The sequence below is a fragment of the Gambusia affinis genome, linkage group LG08 (assembly GCF_019740435.1).
Source record: "Gambusia affinis linkage group LG08, SWU_Gaff_1.0, whole genome shotgun sequence".
Classification (NCBI taxonomy): Eukaryota; Metazoa; Chordata; class Actinopteri; order Cyprinodontiformes; family Poeciliidae; genus Gambusia; species Gambusia affinis.
This window is the reverse complement of record NC_057875.1, coordinates 8,935,941-8,957,332: the sequence shown is the minus strand read 5'-3', so window position 1 is coordinate 8,957,332 and position 21,392 is coordinate 8,935,941. Positions and strand designations below refer to the sequence as shown.

The window sequence follows — 21,392 nt, the reverse complement described above, 5'->3', positions numbered from 1 at the left end:
TGTGTCCAGTGAACCTAGGAAACGTAACCTATCCAATGGAGAGCTTAATTCCCCAGACACCCATTTGATCTATTCCTTTGGGAGCTGTTTATACTACACTGGATCCTCTAATAAGTCTGAAAATTCATGAAGCCATTATGTTACTATCTAATTACACAGGTAACCTTGACGTTCCAACCATTGCAACTGCCTGGGTATTCTATCTTAGAAAAAAAAAAGACAAGGAAACATATATATGTAGTACTTCTTACACACAGGGAAAATAAATAAATAAATAAATAAAAATAAAATAAGCACAGATCCTTAGGCTTACAAAAAGAATGTCAAAAGGATCTTCTTATGTTAGACACAGGCTGCCACTGAGTCTGTGCAGACGAGTGATCTTACAAGGTGAATGGACGCCAGACGAGGAGGCTGCCTGGCGGTCAGCTGGGAAGCTGTGGGCCTCAGGGAAAAGCTCTTAACTTCTGTCAGGCACAAATAACCGCGCCATTTTTCACCTCCTGACTTTTAACTGAGAAAATCACTCGAGTCCCTTGTTGTATGAACTCCATGTACATGCCATGAGTCAATTCTTGCTCAGTCAGAAAGCCTCTCGCTTTAACATGCCAATCTTTATTTCTTCTTTATTATGAGACAATTCATCCTCCACTGACTATTTTGGAGTTCTTGTTGTCATAGTTTATGTTCAACCATAGACTGCGTTAGTGCGTAATCCTGCAACTGACGAGGCATGAAGCAATGCAGCATGACAGCTATAGCTTCCTTTTTGTCATCCCTTAGTGGACAAGAAGCAGAGAATGAAACAATTTCTGGAAAACAAAGATCAATTTTATTCGTTTTTCCAACTCCATTTTTTGTTAAAATAATGCAGCTGTATGATGTTGATTGGCACTGTATGTAAAATTTGAGACTAATTCTTCAGTCCATATATATTTTCTATAAATTGGATCAAAAGGGTTAATAACCAACATTGTGTGCAAATGTGGGATTTAATGCTAACTCTACTGTATTGCATAATGCTTAATCACTATAATGGACAAGCTATGTGAATATATTTGTGTGCAGTATATATTTATTTACGGTAATCATTTTTCCTTTTTGCTGTTTACATTTGTATTCCTGTATTCTTTCTAAACAACAGAACTTTCCATATTCTTATTTATTTATTTATTTATTTATTTATTTATTTATTTATTTATTTATTTATTTATTTATTTATTTATATATTTTTTTGCATAGGGGGATATTTACTTTTGCTAATTTAGGATTTGTCTTTTATTTTTTATTTTTCATTCTATTCTATTCAGATTTTTTTTAATCTTATTCTATTCTGTTTTTAAGGTTCAAATCTACTGTCTACATATTCAGTTATCTGAAACTGAATGTGGACACAGTTAAATCTTGTGGTCAAATTCACTGCTAGATGGTGCTAGTGGTGCTGTCTCTGAGGAAGACACAGCACTGTGAGTGAGGCTACTGCAGAATCCTGTCCAACAATAAGCTTTTCTGCTGTTAAATATTTTACTTTTTTTGCATGATGTTTGTATACCAAATGCAGCATTCCTTTTTCCATTTTTTTCTGAAATAATGGCAGACTGTTGATTAGCCTCTCCTTGCAGTGAAGAGACACAACTCCTAAAGTGAGAGCACAGAAGAGCGGCAGCCCCACTGCTCCTGTATGTTGCCATACATCACATCACATCACACTTTGAACCATCAGAAACATGTCACTCACTCACTCTCTTGATACATTCATCTGTCAAGCTGAAATCATAAATACAATCATTCCCCCAATGTTGGCTCTTTATTCTGTCAACCATTTCAAAATGTGGCTAAGCCTCTTCATTTTCGACACATGAATAAGTGAAAAGCCATTAATATGTCTGTTTCATTACACTGTGCCACTCTGCACTGCTCATAAGCATGCAAAGAACTGTGTGCTTGCTGGTTCTGGGTTTTGAAATCCAATTTGTAAAGCAACACTTTCCTTAAAAAAGTGACTTTCTGTGTTGTTTTATAAAAATCACTGAATTCAAAAATGTTAAATAGTACAGTTAGAATTTTTTTTTTCTTGGATTAAATACATATTCTCTGTTTATTAAGAGATCTGGTATTTTTTTTCTCTTTCTATAAGTAACACTGCTAAATCACAGCCAACCTTTTATCTGCTCTACCATGACAGCCATGACAAGATTAGAAGTGAAACTCTTCAGTCTCCTTGGCGGTTTTCTGATAAACTTTTCTTATTTGAAGGGTGTCCTGTCTTATGTCTCTGGTGTCTTCCTCTAGTGCGTTCCTGATTTGAAATATAGCCTTACATAATGAGGGAGAAAAATAGAGCAGTGTTACACCTCTGAGCCAGTGTCAGCCTAATCAATCATCTGATCACGGTGGGCATGCTTACACTACGCACTTCGCATCCGACTCAACCCACCCCGTCGCCTTCTCGGCAACGTGACAGCGGCATAATTCATTTTAACTCAAAAGTTAAAGTGGCACTATCAGACTTGTCCTTGCGCCATTTTGGATGGAATCAAATAGTGCAGCTTAGTGAGCCTTTATCTGTGTATGCTGGATAATGTTTAAACTTATTCTTGTGAAAATCTACAACCTTGAACTGATTCACATTTTGTCACATTTCAACCACAAACCTAAATGGAATTTAGAGTTAGGGGGAAATAAAATAATGAATTGTCTTCAGATTTCTTTTTTTTTTTTTTCTTTTTTTTTTCAAATAAAAATCTAAAGTGTTTATTAAGTATGGTGTACATATGTAACCAGACACTTTAAAACTTTTTAGGAACCCCTTCCAGTGTCATGAAGGTTGCATATCTTATAGAGTGTGTCTCTACCAGCTTTTAGCCTGTGGGCAAATTTTTCACAGACAAAAATATTTGCCCACTCTTCCTTTACACATATATCATTTTTGCATGCATGCCAAAGAGTTAAGTTTTAGTTTCATCTGATCACCATTTTATATTTTTTCGTGTTCTTTTCAATACTTCAAGTACCAAAAACGCTGTTCACGTTTTCATTTTTTAGATGACTTTGACCCACGTTTTATTTTCCAGCCTTGTTGCTGAGCATGCAACAGGCGATACATTTGAATCTGGGGTTCATGCTGTCATACTGCAGTGAGTCAGGAGGTCAGGGGGATCTGAAGGAACCGAAGCTGAGCAGAAGGAATGAAAGTTGGCCTCTTCACTTGGCAATAAGATATTCATTCTGGCTTTCTTTCAAAAAGCCAGCCTTCAGCACAGCACAGCTCCAAAAGTTACATCATGATTATCTTGATGACTTGCATGCAGGAGAGCTGTAATGGAAACATAAAAACTGATTCTTTTTGACATTTCATATTATTTAGTGCGCGGTACTTTCTGCAAAGATTCAGTGGATTTGTTGTCTTGAGATGAACAGATTAGTTGAAGCTTTGATCCTGGACTATAGTCACAACAAACCGAACAAACTTGCTAAATATGCAAGAGAAACAAGACATTTTTGATATATTGCATTTGTTCTACATTTAAAAAATAACAAGTAATTTATATTCTCCTATGTTTAAAGAAAAGTATTTTCAAAAATGTGACATTAGGAGCCATGTTTTTGACAAAAAAAAGCAGCAAAAGTTCAGTAACAACTTAGCAAAAAGTGTATTTTTTTTATTCTTCCATCGTAACTACAAGGGTTAGTAGCAAATGTTGAGTGATTGGTGATCAACAAGTAAGAGAACCTGTAAATTTACTATAGATTTTTGTGTGTGTTTGTTCTATGTAGTGCGTGCTATCACAATGTCAAGTAGAAAGAAATGAGCTGAATCATGTAGAAAGAAACTGAATGGGGGGATTTTATACCATTCAATTAATCTATTCTCACAGCGAGAAATATAAAAATATTGAGCACAACAGCTAAACTTTTAAGAAAAAAATCACCCATGTATATTCCCCATGCGGTCTCTTAGAGGCCTTAAATAGAGTAACTGGAATAAACTCCCCACATATATCTCAGATTTTGAAGGCCTCCTTTAGACTGTTACATTTTTAAATTAATGAACTAGAGAGAGACTAAAAACACATGGCTTGTTTGGACTATTACCAGCAGACAGTCAGTTTTCTTTAACATAAACTTGATAGCCTAAATCTGAGTAGTTGCATCTGGACAGAATCCAAGACTGCTATGATAATGCTATGATAATGCACCTTCCACAGAGAAGACCAAAATGGAGATGTTGGACTTAATTTCTAACAGCACTATTAAACAACTAAAGACACAGTGATGAGGTTTGATGATTAGGCTATCAGTCACAGGACTCTGACACTTTCCAGACACTGATACCGGAGTATCTTTATAGCAAGGATTAAAGTAGGAGGCTATCTGTCTGACAGAATTATCATTTAATATAGCACGCCCAAGCAAACAATCAAATCTACAACAGAGACAAATAATCAAGTTGCTAGATGACCCCAAACTTACTGGAAGCTCCTGCAGAGCCATGGGAAATGAATGATAACATACCTCAATAAACTTAAGCAACATTTGAAAATAAATTGGTCAAAGTTCCAAGGCATGGATGTGACAAGATCTTCATAAGGAGAGTTACTTTTTTACTTTACTCTTAAGTGTGCTACTTACAAATTCATCCACTCCTTCTGAACATTTGCTGAAGTTTTGAAAAGGGTGTCCAGAGTGGAGTCACTCCTTCTGTTGGTATAACAAACCAGAACCAAATGTCATATTTCAGAGGTTTCATAATACTGTTGACATGTTCATAGAGGCAGACTGGCAACCTGTCCAGGATGTGCCCCGCCTCTCGCCTGGAACGTAGCTGGAGATAGGCACCAACAACCCTCCCGACCCCTCAAAGGGACAAGGGTGAGCAGAAAATGGATGGATGGATGGATGTTCATAGAGGTTGGCGGTGAAGCCAGGGTGTTAGTGATGAGCATTCAAATTTGGGGCACAGAGAAAGACAGAGCCTTTTTTTATTGCAAATACACCTGTCACTTTCATTTTTCATCTGCTTGATCAGACATATTTAATCTGACAAAAACTGTTTTTCACAGTTCTTTGAATCATCACTGTTGTGCTTAGTTAAAATGCTAAATGAATGTAGCTGATGTTTCAGGGTAAACATCACCCTGAAACACACATATCCTCCCAATATGTGTGTTTCATTCATAATGTCACTAACTATATTTTAGGGTATATCTTTAATTCATACTCTGAATGATTTTACTGAGTAGTAGCAATAATGGCCTACAATTACTGCAATGGACTAGCGACCTGTCTCAGATTTACCCTGTCTTTTAACTGATGGTGAAAGACAGGGTACAATTGTCAAATTGTCAAAAGTCAATTTTTGAAGGGTAGGAACATTTTGTCCAAATCTTTGTTTCCATCTTGATTAGGCATAACAGTTCATAAATATGATCAAATTCTAACTTTAAATACAAAACTAGTTAGTTGTTGCCTCTTCTTCTGCCTATATAAAAAAAGATACAAACATCCACTGAGACATTATGATTAGAAGAACTCTGCTTTTTAAATGTGAGGCAGTTATTGCCAATGAGCAAGGCATTTAATTGTGTAAAGGGAAAAGGTTTACACACCATCCCGTTTAAATAGATTTTAAGCAAAATTGTATGTAGCTTAAATTGGATGAATAAATGCTAAAGGCAAACTTGCTACAAAGAGGACTCTCTCGAACCAGTGCTTGAAAATAAACAGTGCAACTTTGCTGAGAACATCAAGGTTACATTGCACCTTGTTAAAATATATTTATAAATCCTGTATTCAGCTTTAACAAGTTACAGCACTGCTGTAACTTCTTAAATTATTAGAAATTTAAGGTTAGCATTTAAAGTTTATTAGGTTACTATTTCAGTAACATTTTATCAGAATTGAGTGTTTTGGAGTATTTTTTATTGTTATTTTAAAGTGGAGTATGATCCATATAAACAAAATTTTCACAACTGGATAAAATGTAGCTACTTTTACAAGCTAAGAATAAGGTATTTTTAAAGGTAGTGGTGTATTTATTAGTTAGAACTTTTACTCAGATATATTAATTATTTCTGAGTAGAAGTAAAATAGAAGCATTTGTGAATTTTCTGAGTTAAAATCACAAATGCTTGTGAATTTTAAACAGTCTATTGGTTAAATCCTCACTAGTTGTTTTATGTGTTTATCAGCAGGATATTTGGTTTACTCCAAACAAAACCAGAAATCCAAAGTTATAAACTGAAAATAAATTTTATGAAAATTCAAATAGGTTGGAGGTGAAAATTTTGTTGTCTGAAAATTCAGAGACAATTAATTTGTGATGAGCAAATAACTGTGTTTAAAAGATGACTGCTTATTCACAAGTGAGATACTCAATACATTTTTTTTCTTATTTTCTTATTTTTTTTTTTAAACCATAAACTGAGAAGTTAACTTCTTCTCTTAAACACGCCTTTAAAGCAGCTGTTTAAAATTTGTCTTGAAGGGGATAAAGCTTTTGGCTTCGTCACTTTTATGACTTGTGTGAGCAGTCTGCTTGAAGGGCAGGACCATGTCAAAGTCCACGTGCCTTACTTTGAAGAGGCGTGGTTCCGCTGATCACATGCAGAAAGCATGGTGCTTGCAGGGTTTTTTTTTTCTTTTTTTGCGCAACAAGCGGTGCATGGATTCCGCTTCCTAGAGTGACGTTTGATGGCAGCCACAGACAGCATTGTATCTTAAAACGCATTCTCTCCAAAGCGCTGTCAGCTCTCCCTTTTATCAGGCAGAGCGGAGACCCGCATGTTATTCTGTGAGTAAGGGGGAAGAGTTCTTTCATCAGCGCCTGCAGACTACTCATATATGCAGTCCGCTCCTCCCACAGGGGGATGTTGGAGATTAGGATGGTGATTTTTGATGAAAATAATGAACTGACTACAGACTAGTCCCGTTTGAATACTTGGGCATTAGGATGGGCAGTTTCATGTCTGAAAGAAAGAGAAGACTGCAGACTGCTGTAGAGGCTCAGCCTGCAAAGGCAATGCCCACTAAAGGAATTTGCAGTGAATATTTCATGCACCTCTGCAGCTTTTGGCTAATTTTGAAGATAAGATGTTCCTAGCTACAAAAGCTCTGACAAAAAATACAAAGATAGAACTAATAAATGATTTACAGTGTAGTTTTTGCAAAACATCACTGATGTTCTAGCTTGACATACAGTGTAATGTTTAAAGTGAATGTTTTTAATCTTGCAATAATTCTGTAATGATGTTTCGTGATAGTTTGGAGCAACTTTAAGTTTCAAACGTAAGAGGACTGTATAGTGCAAGCAAAAAAGTATCATCTCTTGATTGATGTAATATCTAAATGCATGCATTCTTTGGTGAAGGCTGCGTTGCATTAAATTACCCCAGTTCTCATGTAAAACTGCACAGGGTCGATCAGCGTGGATTACTTTCAGGCCTACCATCTATTCTTCTGCTATTGACAACCTCTCCCTCTTAAGCTTGCATGACTGGAGCTCTCACTAGCGCTGCTAGTGGACAATCAAACCTACACACCCACCACCAGACAGACTCGCATTTCTCATTTCTTACTTCTAGTCTAAATTAGATAGCAGGGCGTAGTGTCGGAGCTCACAAGATCGCAGAGAATTAGTTTGAAGCATTAGCATTAGTTTGACAGTGAAGCCGAGAAAAGGAGAGAAAAAAATCAACATGGAGTCCCCTCCAGATCCAGCGAGCGACCCGGGCAACAGCGCCTCGGAGCCGGCTACCCCGGTCAGGGAAACCCCGGTAAACCTGGAGACGCTCCGGAAAGCGGACCATCCAGCCCCGGTTCGAAAGCAGACCTGCTCAAGCACCAACAGAGGTAAGCAAACAGCAATTTGACAGTTTCGGCGGGTGAGGAACACGGATCGATCGAGGCACATTTTAATCCAACTTCAAAATAAATCAAATCGCACAACCTCCTAAATAACTGCACCCTGTTTTAATTCACCCCGTAGCTTTCTTAAAATATAAATATATTTATATGCAAGCGACCAGTTTGATTGTAATTAGCGCTTTGGTTGGTGTATGTATGTGTGCGCTGCTCCACTGACAGCCAAAATCATGGGGGGGTGATACGGTCACAGATGTCACATTTACTCCGACTGCAAGATTAATCAATTATCCAGGAACTCAGACCCCACTAACAGGAGCTGCTCCCCATGCCCAAACAGGCCAACTGCCCGCTCCGGCGCTATTTTGTCAAAGTGTCGAAAGTGAACTTTGGGGAAACTGTGGGTTAGTTTATCGATCAGTCCCGTTCTGTTTGGTCGGAGGGACGTGTCCTCCGCCAGTGCCTCACGCAACGTCGTCTCGCTGGGTTTTCACTAATTTAGGCTGTTCCAATCTGCAAAAAAGGAAGAAAAAAAAGAAAAAAGGCGCCCCGGCAGCTGGATTATATACTGTTGCAAATCGAAAGGTGCTTTACATATTTTTTTTAAACTATTATTAATATTATTGTTGTTAATATTTATAACCTAATACGATTTAACAACAAGGCGGTACAAGCCCTCACATGCCAGCCCGTGAAAAGTCTGGTTCTTCTTACATGATTTATCCATCACGTCCCGTCCATGTTGTACAGTACAAGACAGTATGTTTAACCACACCCCCTCTCCACTGTCTCCAGTATACAGACTAACCGGGCTCGGCCAAGTTCAAAGAAATAAGGATTTCTCTGCTGATTCCCAACAAGCAGAGTTCACATTGTGCTAAAGCGAGCGGTGTAGGTGGGACAATTATTTCATTGAACGTCGGGTTTTGCGTGCATATACTCTCCTCCTGTGCTGCGCGCGAGGGGTATATTTAGAATGTGATATGGTGAATGTGGAATGCAAGCTGGTTATGTAACAGGTTTAGCCATAAACAGAGGCGCGCAACCGAGAGCAGGAATCATCATCATGATCGTGGATCTTGTTCACTCTTAAAGAATAGTGTTCACCCACTCCTCAGCTCCTATCACCACGGTTGCTTAATTTAAACATAAAAAAGGGTCTCCACTTTTAGCGCTCATTAATACACCTCTTAAAGGCGAAACTGTGGAACTTTGTGGGCTGGCGCGCGCTGCCTGAGCGCTTATGTAATAGAGAGGCCAAGACAGGTAGTTTGGAAGCTTCCTGGATTGATTTCTTCTTTCACAAGTTTGACTTTGAGACACTCCTAACCTGCTGACCCATATTCACCCCACCCTTTTATGCACAAGATTAAAGTGTGTCTGGGAAAGAGAAAGACAGGAAAAAAGAACGCCTTTGGTGTGTTATGTAATGCTGAATAGGGAAAAAAAAAATAAGTGAGACAATCTCTGCACTATGGAAATATTTTTCTCATCTCACTAAAAGTTTATCTTTCCCTTTTTACAAATACTAAGAGTGTATGATGGCTGCTGTGAGCAGGAGATTGCTTCAAATAAGTGTAAGAAAAACTTTTTGAAAACTTCACAAAGCCATATGTGCCTGCTGAAATTTCCTAGTTAGTTTGATATCTCATGTATAAAGCCTTGCTGTTCATTCTGCAGTACTCGTTTAATTTTGATGAAGTCAAGTCAGTTTTTCTTCTTTTCTTTTCATTTTTTTGGTCGCTTCCAACCTTTTTCTTTAAAATGGGCTCATCTAACTGTTGAGATCATTTTGCCCAGTCGTTTTACCCTTTCTGCTGAAAAGGGAAAAAAAGAGGAATGAGTTGTAACAAAGGTATATGACATTACTGTCACGTTTTTAAAATTTTATTCTAACGATGTGGCATGCAAACCATTTATCTCGCTCTGAAGCAACCAGCTATAGACTGTTTATGGCAACAGCTGCCTTATAGTTAGGAAGCTCAGCATGCGAGCGAGTTTGGCTTTAGCTGAATATAGTTGAAGCAGAATATGAGCTTTTTATATGACGATGGCATGTAAACCTTATCCCTGGCAGCCACACCTAATACATGTTGTTTACTAGTATTAAGACATTTGTCAGTTAGTTTAACGTTTGCTTTAAGATTGTGACTAAAAGCAGAATAAACCTTTTAAATCTGTTGTATCTAATACTATTAAATATATTGTATTATATCTACTTATTGTACGTAAGGACTTTTCCCTCACAAAAAACAGCTAAAAGGCAAATTGTAATAGCAACAACTACCTCAAGTTTTAAACGCTCAGTTTTCAACCAAGTTTGACTTTAGTATTAGCACTGCTAAATTAGTTAAAGCTAAACATAAACTTTTAAAATTAATTTAATATTCATTTTCAAAGGCCCCTGCGACAGACTGGCGACCTGTCCAGGGTGAACCCCGCCTCTCGCCCGGAACGTTAGCTGGGGATAGGCACCAGCAACCCTCCCGACCCCATTAGGGACAAGGGTGAACAGAAAATGGACGGATGGATGGATGGATGGATTTTCAAAGGCATGTACCTCTTGCCTGACCATCACAGCTGAGATGTGTTGTTCATTGGCAACCTCCGTGTTAAGAAACCTGTGTCTCATGCTTGTGTTAGCACTGACACTAAATGTGCTCAAGCTATAGAGAAGTTTAAATTCTTAAAATTCTCAACCACAAGTTCTACTATTTTTCCTAGCTTCTAGTAAGGTGATAAATGTATTCCCAACACAATTAATACAAACATATGAGCTTGCTCTCTGCAGGACACCACATGACAAATAAAAATAGTTAGTAGCTGACTAAACCAACTTCAACATCAGGTTTAGATAGGATTTGTTTCCAAAATAAGGTAGCCAGGGCTTTTTGTATTTACTTACCCATTATTCATTGTTGCAATGTTCTAATAGCAGGAAATGTCCGCAGTTTTTGGAAAAAGAGGTGTCAAATGTAGGAGAGCATGGAAATATGTGGGATTTGTAAAATATTTTTTGGGACTACAATTCTAGGCTTGATGTCCAAGCCTTTTCAGGCACACCACCATAGACTTTCATGAATACATTTTTAAGATGATTGTAAAAGGTAATACTCTGTGTAAAGATGTGAAACCGCCTGTTTGCTCATTTAACAGCTGAAATACAGCCAAAAATTGGGCTGTACCTCTGGTGTCTAGACGTTCATTTAGTGGGCGTTTGTGTTAAACACACGGTGCAAAAAATTTGTATTAGTGTGCAGTTGTATACCTAATAAGGAAGTAAATAGGTTTCTTTTAAATGCATTCAAATATGTAGATAGTTAGTCACATTTTTTTTAGCAGCAGTTAGTTTTTGCTTGGTCTAGTGAGGTATTTATAGATTTAGTTAAAAAAATATTTGCATGAGGTACCTTCTGTCTTCTGATTATGCCATTTGCTACTATTTTAAACCCTGTCAAGTGTTTTTGCCTGCCTGAAATAATAAAAAAAAGGAAAGATGTTTTGGGAATTGGATTTATAGTATGAAAATAACACCTGATGCTGCAGTATAAAAATATTTTTTCTCCTTTTTAATGATCGCTTTACCAGACTTTATCCTGCATTCTTATTTTGGGGATGCAAAATTAGAGGTCTCAGTTTATTTTTTATTTAGATGTTGTGGACACGATGTGGATAAGCAACAAGGACTTTGAAGGGTTTTTGTAGTTCTTTCACACAAAATTTTAGTAGGGTATTGGCATAGAGGCTGCATGCCACTGAGGTGGACTGTAGTGTTTCTTTGGCCGTGGCATTCTCAAATTCTGGAAATTTGGACTCTCTTGCTTTTGGATGGAAGCTACATGAACAGCTCGGATAGATCCGGGATTTAAAGTTTCATTATGTGCTACGTTAAAGCTTAAATTAAGTTTCCGTCCTCCTGTGTTTTCGATTCTAAAAAGCAAATCAAGTAATGACATCATCAGCTTCCTTTTGTATTTATCTGTGTCTCATGTGTAACATATTTTACAAACTATTGATAAAGGTGTATTGCCTTAAAAAATAGGAAAATGAGTCTAGGAATACCTTATAGTAGCATTCAACTTTGCCTGAAAATAAACTTTTGACCTCAAGCATTGAGACTGGGAAAGTCAGGAATGAGTAAGTTTTTTTCAGTTAGGTTAGTCAGGCAACTTTTATTTTGGTTTAACATTAGAGGGTTAGCCCCTGGAGGAACAGGCGGGAGTTTAACACTTTTTTTTAATCTATTATTGAGAGTAGAGCATTTGATCTTACTCTCGTGCTAGGAGATTGAAATCTATTCAATGAGTTACGATGTGGGAGTTGTTAAAGTGTTTGGTACAAGGGGAGCCGCATGAAAAGACTTCATAAAATGAACAAAATGCTTTAGAAAAATTTAGCTGGTCGCCCTTGACTCATAAAAATACTAAAACACTTAGAGTATGTTATGCTTTTTGCACTTTACACTAACATGTTGTTGCTTACCATCTACAAGAAATAATTGTTTGAATTCTGTATTTGACCCATGAGGGATAAACTTTTAGACCAATTTTATCAAATAACATGTGACTGTTTCCTTTAATATATAATTATATATAATATAATATAATTATATATAATATTATAATAATTATTAGAATTGAGGCAAGAAAGAAAAGAAAACAACAACCTTTGAAAGAAAATAAGTTCTGTTTGCATTAAGAACACAGCAAATGTGAAAGAATGTGCTCTGCTCAGATGAGAACAAACCAGAACTATTTGGCCTGTAAGCAAAATGCTATGAATTCTGGAAAACGTACACTGCTCATCAAGCTGCAAGGATGGTGGAAGCAAAACTGTCAGAGAATGGTAAAGACTTGAAACTTGACACTAATAATCTTACTCGTTAAGCTATACCTTTGGTTAAATGGTTAAGATCAAGGAACATTCCTCTTGTAATGACTCAGTCACTCTACACCTCTATTGAGACTTCTTTGCAAGTCTTGAAAATTGTTCTAATGCTCTCAGGACTCAATCTGGCTGAACATAAGCTACTTTGAAAAGAGGCACAACTCTAACCTCTGAATGTGTAAATTTGGTCACATTCATTGAGTACAAAGGCATACAACATTTTATTAAGTTTGATTTGTAGCATATGTGAAATGGAAGGAATATGAACCATTCATGTTCCTTCCATTTCACATAACACTTCCTGCCTGACTCTTGGATACTAAACATTTTTATGGATACTTTTGCAACATATTATATATACAAAAATCAGTCTGATAGAATTATACCCTTACTCACACTTTAGACAACGAGAAAATTTGTTTGGATTTATTTTAGGTGAAGCTTGAACAAACTAGAGTGCAACCTTTAACAGGCAGTTCTAATTAAACAAACTCAAGAAACTTAACTGACATCAGTGACGAAAGTTTTATTCCACTGGGACGGTTTATTTTGGAGTTTGAATCACCAGTGACTTAACTGGGGCTGGCGAGGAAATTTCAGCTTGTGACAGACACCAGATTTGATTTGAAATCTCCAGTGGTGATTGAAGGCTTAGATCTGTGGCCCATTTAGAGAAGTTTGAATCTTAGATAGGAAAAATTTTAATAGTTTTGACCGGAACTACTCCAGATGCATTATTGGAGAGCGTTAAAGGAGTCTAAATTTAATGTGGTACACTGTGACCTAAGTACTGGTTGGCTTCACGCAGCTTTGTGGCTCTCTGATATGAAATGGATTCCTCAGAAGAGGACGAAAGGGAAAGAAGTGGCGAGAGCAGTATAAGGGATTGCTCTGAGGGTTTCTTATGTCACATCAAGTGCCAGGCCTTTCACGTTTCCTCTATTGTGGGTGGTGGAAAGCCCCTTGAGAGGGGAGGTAAGCCCCCTTACATGGAAAATCCTAGTGGACAGGAAGTTTGACCCAACAGTATCTTTCGAACTATCTTTCTTTTGGCTTTAAACAACAGAAACTAAATTCATGTTCATGCCGCTTTACACCAATTGTCAAAATTCATCATCTTAAACCCAGACAGTGTATATGTATATATATATATATAGATGTAATAAGTTAAAGTGTCAGATAAAGGCAATTTAGTCATGATTTTGAAAGACCACAGTCAAGTGTCATTTAATTTAGCTAAAATTTAAATATGGAGTATATGTAACTTATTTCTCACAGGTTACCTAGTTCATTGCTGCTAAGATTGTAATTAGAAAAAATATTCAGTGACATCAGTCAATTGTGAACTGTCTAATTAATCTTCTCAAAAATTTCTCAAGAATGAAATTCAAATTAGTTTCTTTAAATGGCTTTTCTGATTGCATTGTCCAAAACATTTTAATTGTAGTTTTGAACAGTATATTCTCCTGTAGTTCAAATGTACTTGAGCTCTTTCGTTGCATTTTACTCAAAATGATTGTAACAAAGTGTCACTTTGTTTCAAAATTGATTTGATCTTGTTTTTCTTCTGCAAGGACAACTAAGCTCTAGCTGGAGCAAAGATGGATAAAACTTAAAAAAAAAAAAAAAAAAAAAAAAACTTGCACTGGACTGAGATGGTTATTTAGCTTCAAGAAAAAAAAAAAACTAGACCAAACCTCCTTACAAAATAACAGATTCCTTCCACTTCAGCCAGTTGTGCACTACTTTGCGATGGTGTATCACAACCATTTACAATATAATACACTGATGTTTCAGGTTGTAATGACACAAAATGTGAAAATGGTACAAATATGCCTTTAAGGCCACGTATATCCAGCTTGTAGCTCCTTATGCAGGCTGCAATATACTGACATTGTTTGAAGACTACAGAAAGAAAGCAGCATTTTAGGTTTTTCCACTGCTTTTGTATTTGTCTTATTTAAAACTCTGACAGCTAACACTGTAAAACCCAAAGTATATTATTCAAGCAGCTCAACCAAAGAGCCTCTTAACTATTATTTATTTAGCTTTCTGTGGGGCTTTCTAAATGGCTCTCTGCTTTTCTGTAAAGGCTCTGTTGAATGGAGGAATATCACATCAGATTGAAAGAAAAATGGCTATATCTAAGTACGATCTGGAACAAAGCAGAACAAGCCATATTCTTTTTCTCTATTTTAAATATTCAAATAATTTTCTGATGTCTGCACTTATGGCTTTTCAGAGTTTATTAAATATAGGATATTATTGGAAAATATAAGAGTGCCATCAAGAAGTTCCAAAGGATTTGTTTGTGTTGTATTTTAAATCTGAACTTTTCCATTTTAGTATGTAAAAAATATATATATTTATGTAAACATTTTTACATTTTAGAAATTTCAAGAGGTTTTCCGAGATTTGGTAGAATTAGTTATTAATTGTATTAATCACACAAAATTTATCTACCAAATATTTTTTTTATTTTTGGATGCATAGGAGAAAAGATACAAGTTGAAAAAAAAGAGTATCATTTCTGATGGTTTGATTATTTATATTGAAATAACAAGCGCAACTTAATCTCATAAATAAAAAAGAGGGAGATACAGATCCGTCCCCTCCAGGTACTGCCGGCACTTAATCGAATTAGCTCCACTCGCAGGCTTGTCGGGCTCTTCAAACACCCCTGGTGACTTCTGAGTGCAGATTACAATCAGCTACTATTTTCAGCCTTTGATTAAAATCTGGTGAGGTTGGACAGAATTTATTTGAGCGGAGAACTAACTAATTATTAACTTTGCAGCCCATCTTTCTCTCTCGTTTTTTGAATTTTATCTGACTAGTTTTAAGGGCCAAAAGCCTAGAGTACACCCCCAAATATTAATTCTTAATATTTTTAGGTTTCATGTAAAAAAAAACCCCCAAAAAACTGTCTTTTTTTAGATTAACTTAACAGTTGAATGTTAAGGAATCTAGCTGGTCGTTCAGATTACCTCAAAGCAACTCTTACTTGATAAGATAATAGAAGATTATCACAATTGTTCATAGCTCACACAGCATGTCACAGAAACATTGTTAGGCACTTGTCAGTGACAATTCTGCTCCTTTGTTGCTTTTACAAGGCAGCTTTTGAATATGAATAAGTCACTAATGAATATTTGCTTCTTGTGTGTAAGAACTGATTACTTTAGGAGGCATAGGAAGAGAGTGAGTGTGGTACGATGGGGCTCAATCAGTGTAGCACTGCTACACTGCTTTCTGACAGTGATTGAAAGACGGAGTCACTCTTTGCCATGTGTGTCTGCTATCCATATTCGCTGACAAATATCTGCTGTCTGATCAATCAATATTTGCAGCTTCATTCAGTAATTTAGTGCGTAAGAGGCAATAATTAATGCCTGGCTGGGTTGTTAAAAGCCTATTTTTATGTGACAGACCAAAATAGACAGGATACAGAAATAGGAAGATTAAATCTTGTGGTCGACATTTCTTATAGACCGCACTGTGTACAGATTACAAACGTTGGATTTTTGATGGATTTAGTTGGCTCTTAGTCGGTTTGATTTCCATATCGGGAGCTTTATTTCTTTGTGGATTATTGTTTATATGCTGACGACTGCCATATTTTCAGAAAATGTATAGGTTTATTAAAGTTAAAAAAATCAAAAGGAACATTTTTTTTGTGATTTTGCTTTATGATGTTTCTGTAAATATATTTTGACTTACTAGTAAATTCTTCCATCTCATTAACATTTTCCTTTCTTATATGACTAAAAATATCTGCAATATTAATCTAATGTTTTCCAAGGTTAAACAATTGTGGCTTGTGATGGTAATTAATTTCTGCTTGCTCCACTTGCCATGTTTGGGTTCTGTTTGCTGGCTCTGGCCCAAAGTGTCTTGTAAAGGACCCTCTTAATCTCTGCTAGGGACAGGTGGAAATTTGCACTCTTGTAATTGAACCAAATTCAAGTTATTATTAATTATGCACCAATCATACTGTCATACAATCCAGGTGTTCCTCAATACTTTCTACTATTTATTTATTTATTTATTTTTATTTTTTTTCTTTTTAAAATTTTCTTTAGAATTTTGGGGAAGGTTTCAGATTAATTTCTTAACTATTTTTTTAAACCTCGTGCCTCTAATTGAAGCTGATATGATTAATTTGCTTCTCATATTGGACCAAAATCTTTAAATTCTTATTTCCAACATAACCGCACTGCATTTGCAAGTTGGAAAACCTGTTGCATTTGCTCATTATTTTGCTCAGATGACCAAACTAACTACTGTTGATTGTCCAAAAAAATAACTGTCAAGGTTTTATAATATTCTCTTAATAAAATAACAGAGACATGGCAACAAAGATGTTTTAGACCTGCCTCACTCTGACCAGCTGTCATCTTGTCTCCCAAGTGAAAGTCTCCAAGTGAAAATCTTTCTGTTTCTTCAAACTCTGGTCATTGATAGTAGTATGGAGTACAAGCTAGAAACTGATGCAGAGAGCAACTCCACAAAACCTCACTTCCAAAAATCAAAACTATTCCCTTAAATACTTGATCATCTTTGGCCTACAACGCAGAAACATTTGCCACAGCTTGAAACTAAGGCTGCAGGCAAATTCTCAGAGAATTTTAAGATGTGCTGTATAGCTTGGGGCTAGACCTCTCTTTGCCTTCAAAAGTTGTTTGAAATCATCAGCTCCACTCTTCACCTAGCAGGTAACCAGTGGAAAGACCTACATTACATGTTCAGCTATACTGTTTTGTCTGCCTAAATCTGTTAAAAGCATTGCTGTTGAATTTTGAATGATTCCTGAAAGTGCAAGAGACTGGTGATTGATGTTCAAAATAATACGGTCAAAACATGAAGAGAAAGTGTTATTTTGCCATGTAACAAAATAAATGAACGTAACATTTTAAAATATGTTCCATTAAGGGAAAAATAAAGCATTGACTTTACTGATGTTTTTTAGCATCAGTAAGAAGAACATTGTTTATGGAGAGCAAACCGTAACGGGTTTTAAGACATTTCAATTTGATATAGATTTGTATGCTTTGAAACATTGTAAGTAATGTTTTGTATTATTACAGTAAAAGGTGAAAGCTTACAATAAATTCAGCAATTTTGATAAGACATGGCTATTATTTCATATCAAATAAATTATTGGTTGCCATGATCGATACAGTTTAGTTTGTGCATTTTATTTCCACTGATATTTGCTCTTTGTGATCTCATTAAATTTTAGTTGGGTAATGTTTCAGAAGCAGTCAGTTTGATTCCCCACATTAGGAGAACATAGCTAAACTCTGACAGACCTAACTGCTTATCTGATATACATGTTGTTAAGGCCATGTATCATGTGATGTTTGTGTGATTCCAGACAAAGAACATTAGACAGGAGAGATTGATGGTGGTGTCCAGAGTCAGGCAGATAACACCTGATTTGTGCTTGAAAGAAGCTGGCCCAGCACACTCGTCTCCTTGCCAACTCAAATGATGTAAAAGATTTGTTGAGGAGGTGAACCGTTCCTTTGCTCAGTACAAATTCAGGGCCACATTCAGAGACATATGAATGTCTCTGAATGTGTTTTTGTTTAATGTGTACATTAAACAAAAAAGAGACAAAAAAAAGTCAACTGTTAAAAAAAATAATAAAGTCTTGTCCTGTTTGAGTTTTCAGTATCTTGAGAAATATGCACCAGCTCTCTTTGGCAAGCTAGTTGAGTTTTTAAATAAGCACTAAGTACTGATAGATAGGATAGCAAACACCAGGAAGACAGAGACAACGTGGCCCAGAGCGCTGGGCAGCACATGATCCATGCTTCAGCATCACCTGGGAAAAACTCACACAGGCATGGGGGTCATTTGTTTAGCACAGGTGCATCATGTCTTTGTGTCTCCCACAGTCATGCTCACACACGCACACATATGGGCACACCTGAATGCATGCTCAGAAACATGAACATGGCTAAAGGCAAACACATGCGTTGATAAAAGGCTGTCCGTTCGCTTGGAAAAAAGTCCTAAGCCCCTTGTTAAGATTTGTTGTCTCTGATGCGTTTAATGTCTATCTGCCGAGGTCAATAAAATATTTCCAGGCAAAGAAAAATATTTCAGATGAAGTCTAGAAATATGGATTAGTATTCACCTCTCTTTACTCTGATACCTGTAGCAAAAATCCAACAATTATTGAACAAACAGCCCTTTTAAGAAGTCTGAAATGGGATTAGTCTTAGCAACAGTATTCTAAGTTTCCAACATCTCAAGATGGATAGTTCAGTCCATCCAATCTGACTTATTTTGAGCTATTTTGTAAAGGAAAATTGTACCATTACAAGGAAAACATCAACATATATTCACATATGTAGTGATTACTTATGTAGGTGATATAGCTCTTCAACTAAGATGCTAAGCTGCTTATATAGATAATTCAGACCAACTTGGTCTGAATTATTCTGGACTGGTCACCAATTCTTCAAAGATATTTTGGCTTTTGAAATCTATGGAAAAAATCTTAAAATAAGAACTACACCTATTGTCAATATTTTATTACTTCATTATTATTATTTTTAACCAATTTCTCCAATTTAACCAATATATCAATCAATTTGTCTACAACTATAAATGCCAGCTTATGTTGTGTTTGTGAAATTATACTGAGGGAAAAAAAGCATAAGTTGAAATAAATTTTGGAGTAGTTTTTAGATACCTTTTTTTACTTTCTTCCACTTCTGCTATTCAAAAAAATCATAGCTGTTGGGGCTTTTCTAAAATTCAATGGTTACATCACTTTTGTTGTAATTTTCCACCTATTAGTCACATCTCAATTTCTCATTACCTCCTTCTAACAAAGTCTACAATTACGCCCTCAAAATGATGGTGTGGCAAAAAGAAAAATGTTATAAAGAAAATCTGTTCCCTTTGTTAATTCAGCTGAATGAGTCGTCCAGCTCAGGTTATTGGTGTGTGAAGCAGATGGTGAAAAGATAGTGTATAATAGATCTTGGTATTAACTGTAGCACATGCTGGGAATGTCAGTGGATGGCACACAGCAGAGTAAGAGAGAAGGAATGACCTTCTGTCCAATCATTTACCCTTTTGTGCCCCCCACACTGTTCTGAAATTACTTTGTTTTAGCCAATTAAAAGAGCTGGCTCAGGATCAAGCAGCCTGCCATTTTTTGCTCACCTACACCCATGTGACATTATCATTCTGTCACAAGGAGAGATAGCTGTAAGTAGGAAACTCCAGCATGGCACCATGCCACCTAAGACCCACTGTGTTCACTCAGATTAATGCAGGGATTCTTGTCTCCAACTTGCAAGAATCAGTCATTGTACCTTTAGTCTTCCTAGTACACATCTTGGAAGACCTAAGGCCATCCCTGTATATTTACAGTGCAACAGAACAAATATAGCAAAGTGATTTATCCCAACTCAATCCAGGTATGAATGATGATCTATTTCTAAATATTCACAGAATCTGTTTTTGCTTGCACTCATATTGTCTTGCTGCTGATCAGGATAGCATATGCTGAGAATGAGTTTTCCTTCCAAATCCTTACATGGCTCAATAATACAAAGACAGCAGACTCAACAATGCCATGGCAGTAAATGAATGAAGGACTGAAGCGTGTGGTGTTTAACAGCCATACGAGCACAGATTATGTGCTTGAAGGGGCTGAATTGACTGCCAGCAGTGACAGTTGGGCTGGGAGTTGGACAAACCTGGGACGTGCAGCTCAATTCCTTTCGGATACACCACTGGGTCTAGGGTCTCGTCTTTGCAGCCTTGTGCCTCCATCCTGCCGCTGAAGCATTGTGGCCTGCCATTTGCATCCCTCCTCTGGAGGAATCGGTGGGCCCCTGCACCCTCTTGATGAGCACCCATTAAAGGCTGTCTTTGAAAGCCGACGGGCGCTTTTGAGGAGGAGTGTCTTTTACTTCCATCCAGCTTGCCTTGGCTTGGCATTCATCAGGCTGCCTGGCTTTGCTATCCTGCCCACATGATGAAGCGCCATGGGGCTGAAACGTCTGTCATTTGTTTTATTTTCAAAAAATAAACTTGATGATTTACCAAAAAAAAAAAAAAAAGAAGGCTTTTGATGATTATCTGTAGGCATATGGAGAATGTGTTGCAATAGTGGCATTTTAAGGGCTTTTTCAGGCAAGGAATAACAATAGGGTCAAGGCTTTTCTTAGGTTCCCCTTAGGTCAAGATTACTGCTTCTGCAGTTTTATGTAAAATGGACAAATCTTAAATGTGACATATAATGAAAAGTGGTTGAATAGATAGACTGAAGGTCCCATTAGGAGTACTGAAACTTGTACTTGTAGATGCTTTGTATGGGTTTTCTGCAGCTATGGTTTTGATGAGGAAATAGTATTATATTATAATGTATAGCTCAACAAAGTTGGGCCCTACTGGGCCCTTGCAGAGCTGGTGAGAAAATATAACACACCAACACTTATAAAAACATTTTTTTTTACTGTCAGCCATGAAAATTCAGATCAACAAAAGAAAATAATGTATATGCAATTTGTGAGATATTTTTACCTCTGGACTTAAACTTTTTTTCTTGTGGTGATCTAATGCCACATGTGCTAATATAGTGCACTGTTAAAACTAATATTAATAAAGTTTGC

The 21,392-nt window shown here is 36.7% G+C and overlaps 1 protein-coding gene across 2 annotated transcripts in view; it reads left to right on the top strand.

The window, feature by feature from the left end:
* Window positions 1–6,595: 6,595 nt before the first annotated feature.
* roraa (RAR-related orphan receptor A, paralog a) overlaps window positions 6,596–21,392 on the top strand; it is a 209,856-nt gene continuing 195,059 nt past the window's right edge. Inside the window, exon 1 of one of the 2 annotated variants that reach the window (XM_044123797.1) lies at window positions 6,596–7,851. In XM_044123797.1, the coding sequence (XP_043979732.1) occupies window positions 7,698–7,851 (154 nt within the window). In that variant the 5' untranslated portion in view covers window positions 6,596–7,697. The remainder of the gene's footprint in view (window positions 7,852–21,392) is intronic. The other variant, XM_044123798.1, reaches the window with a different exon arrangement.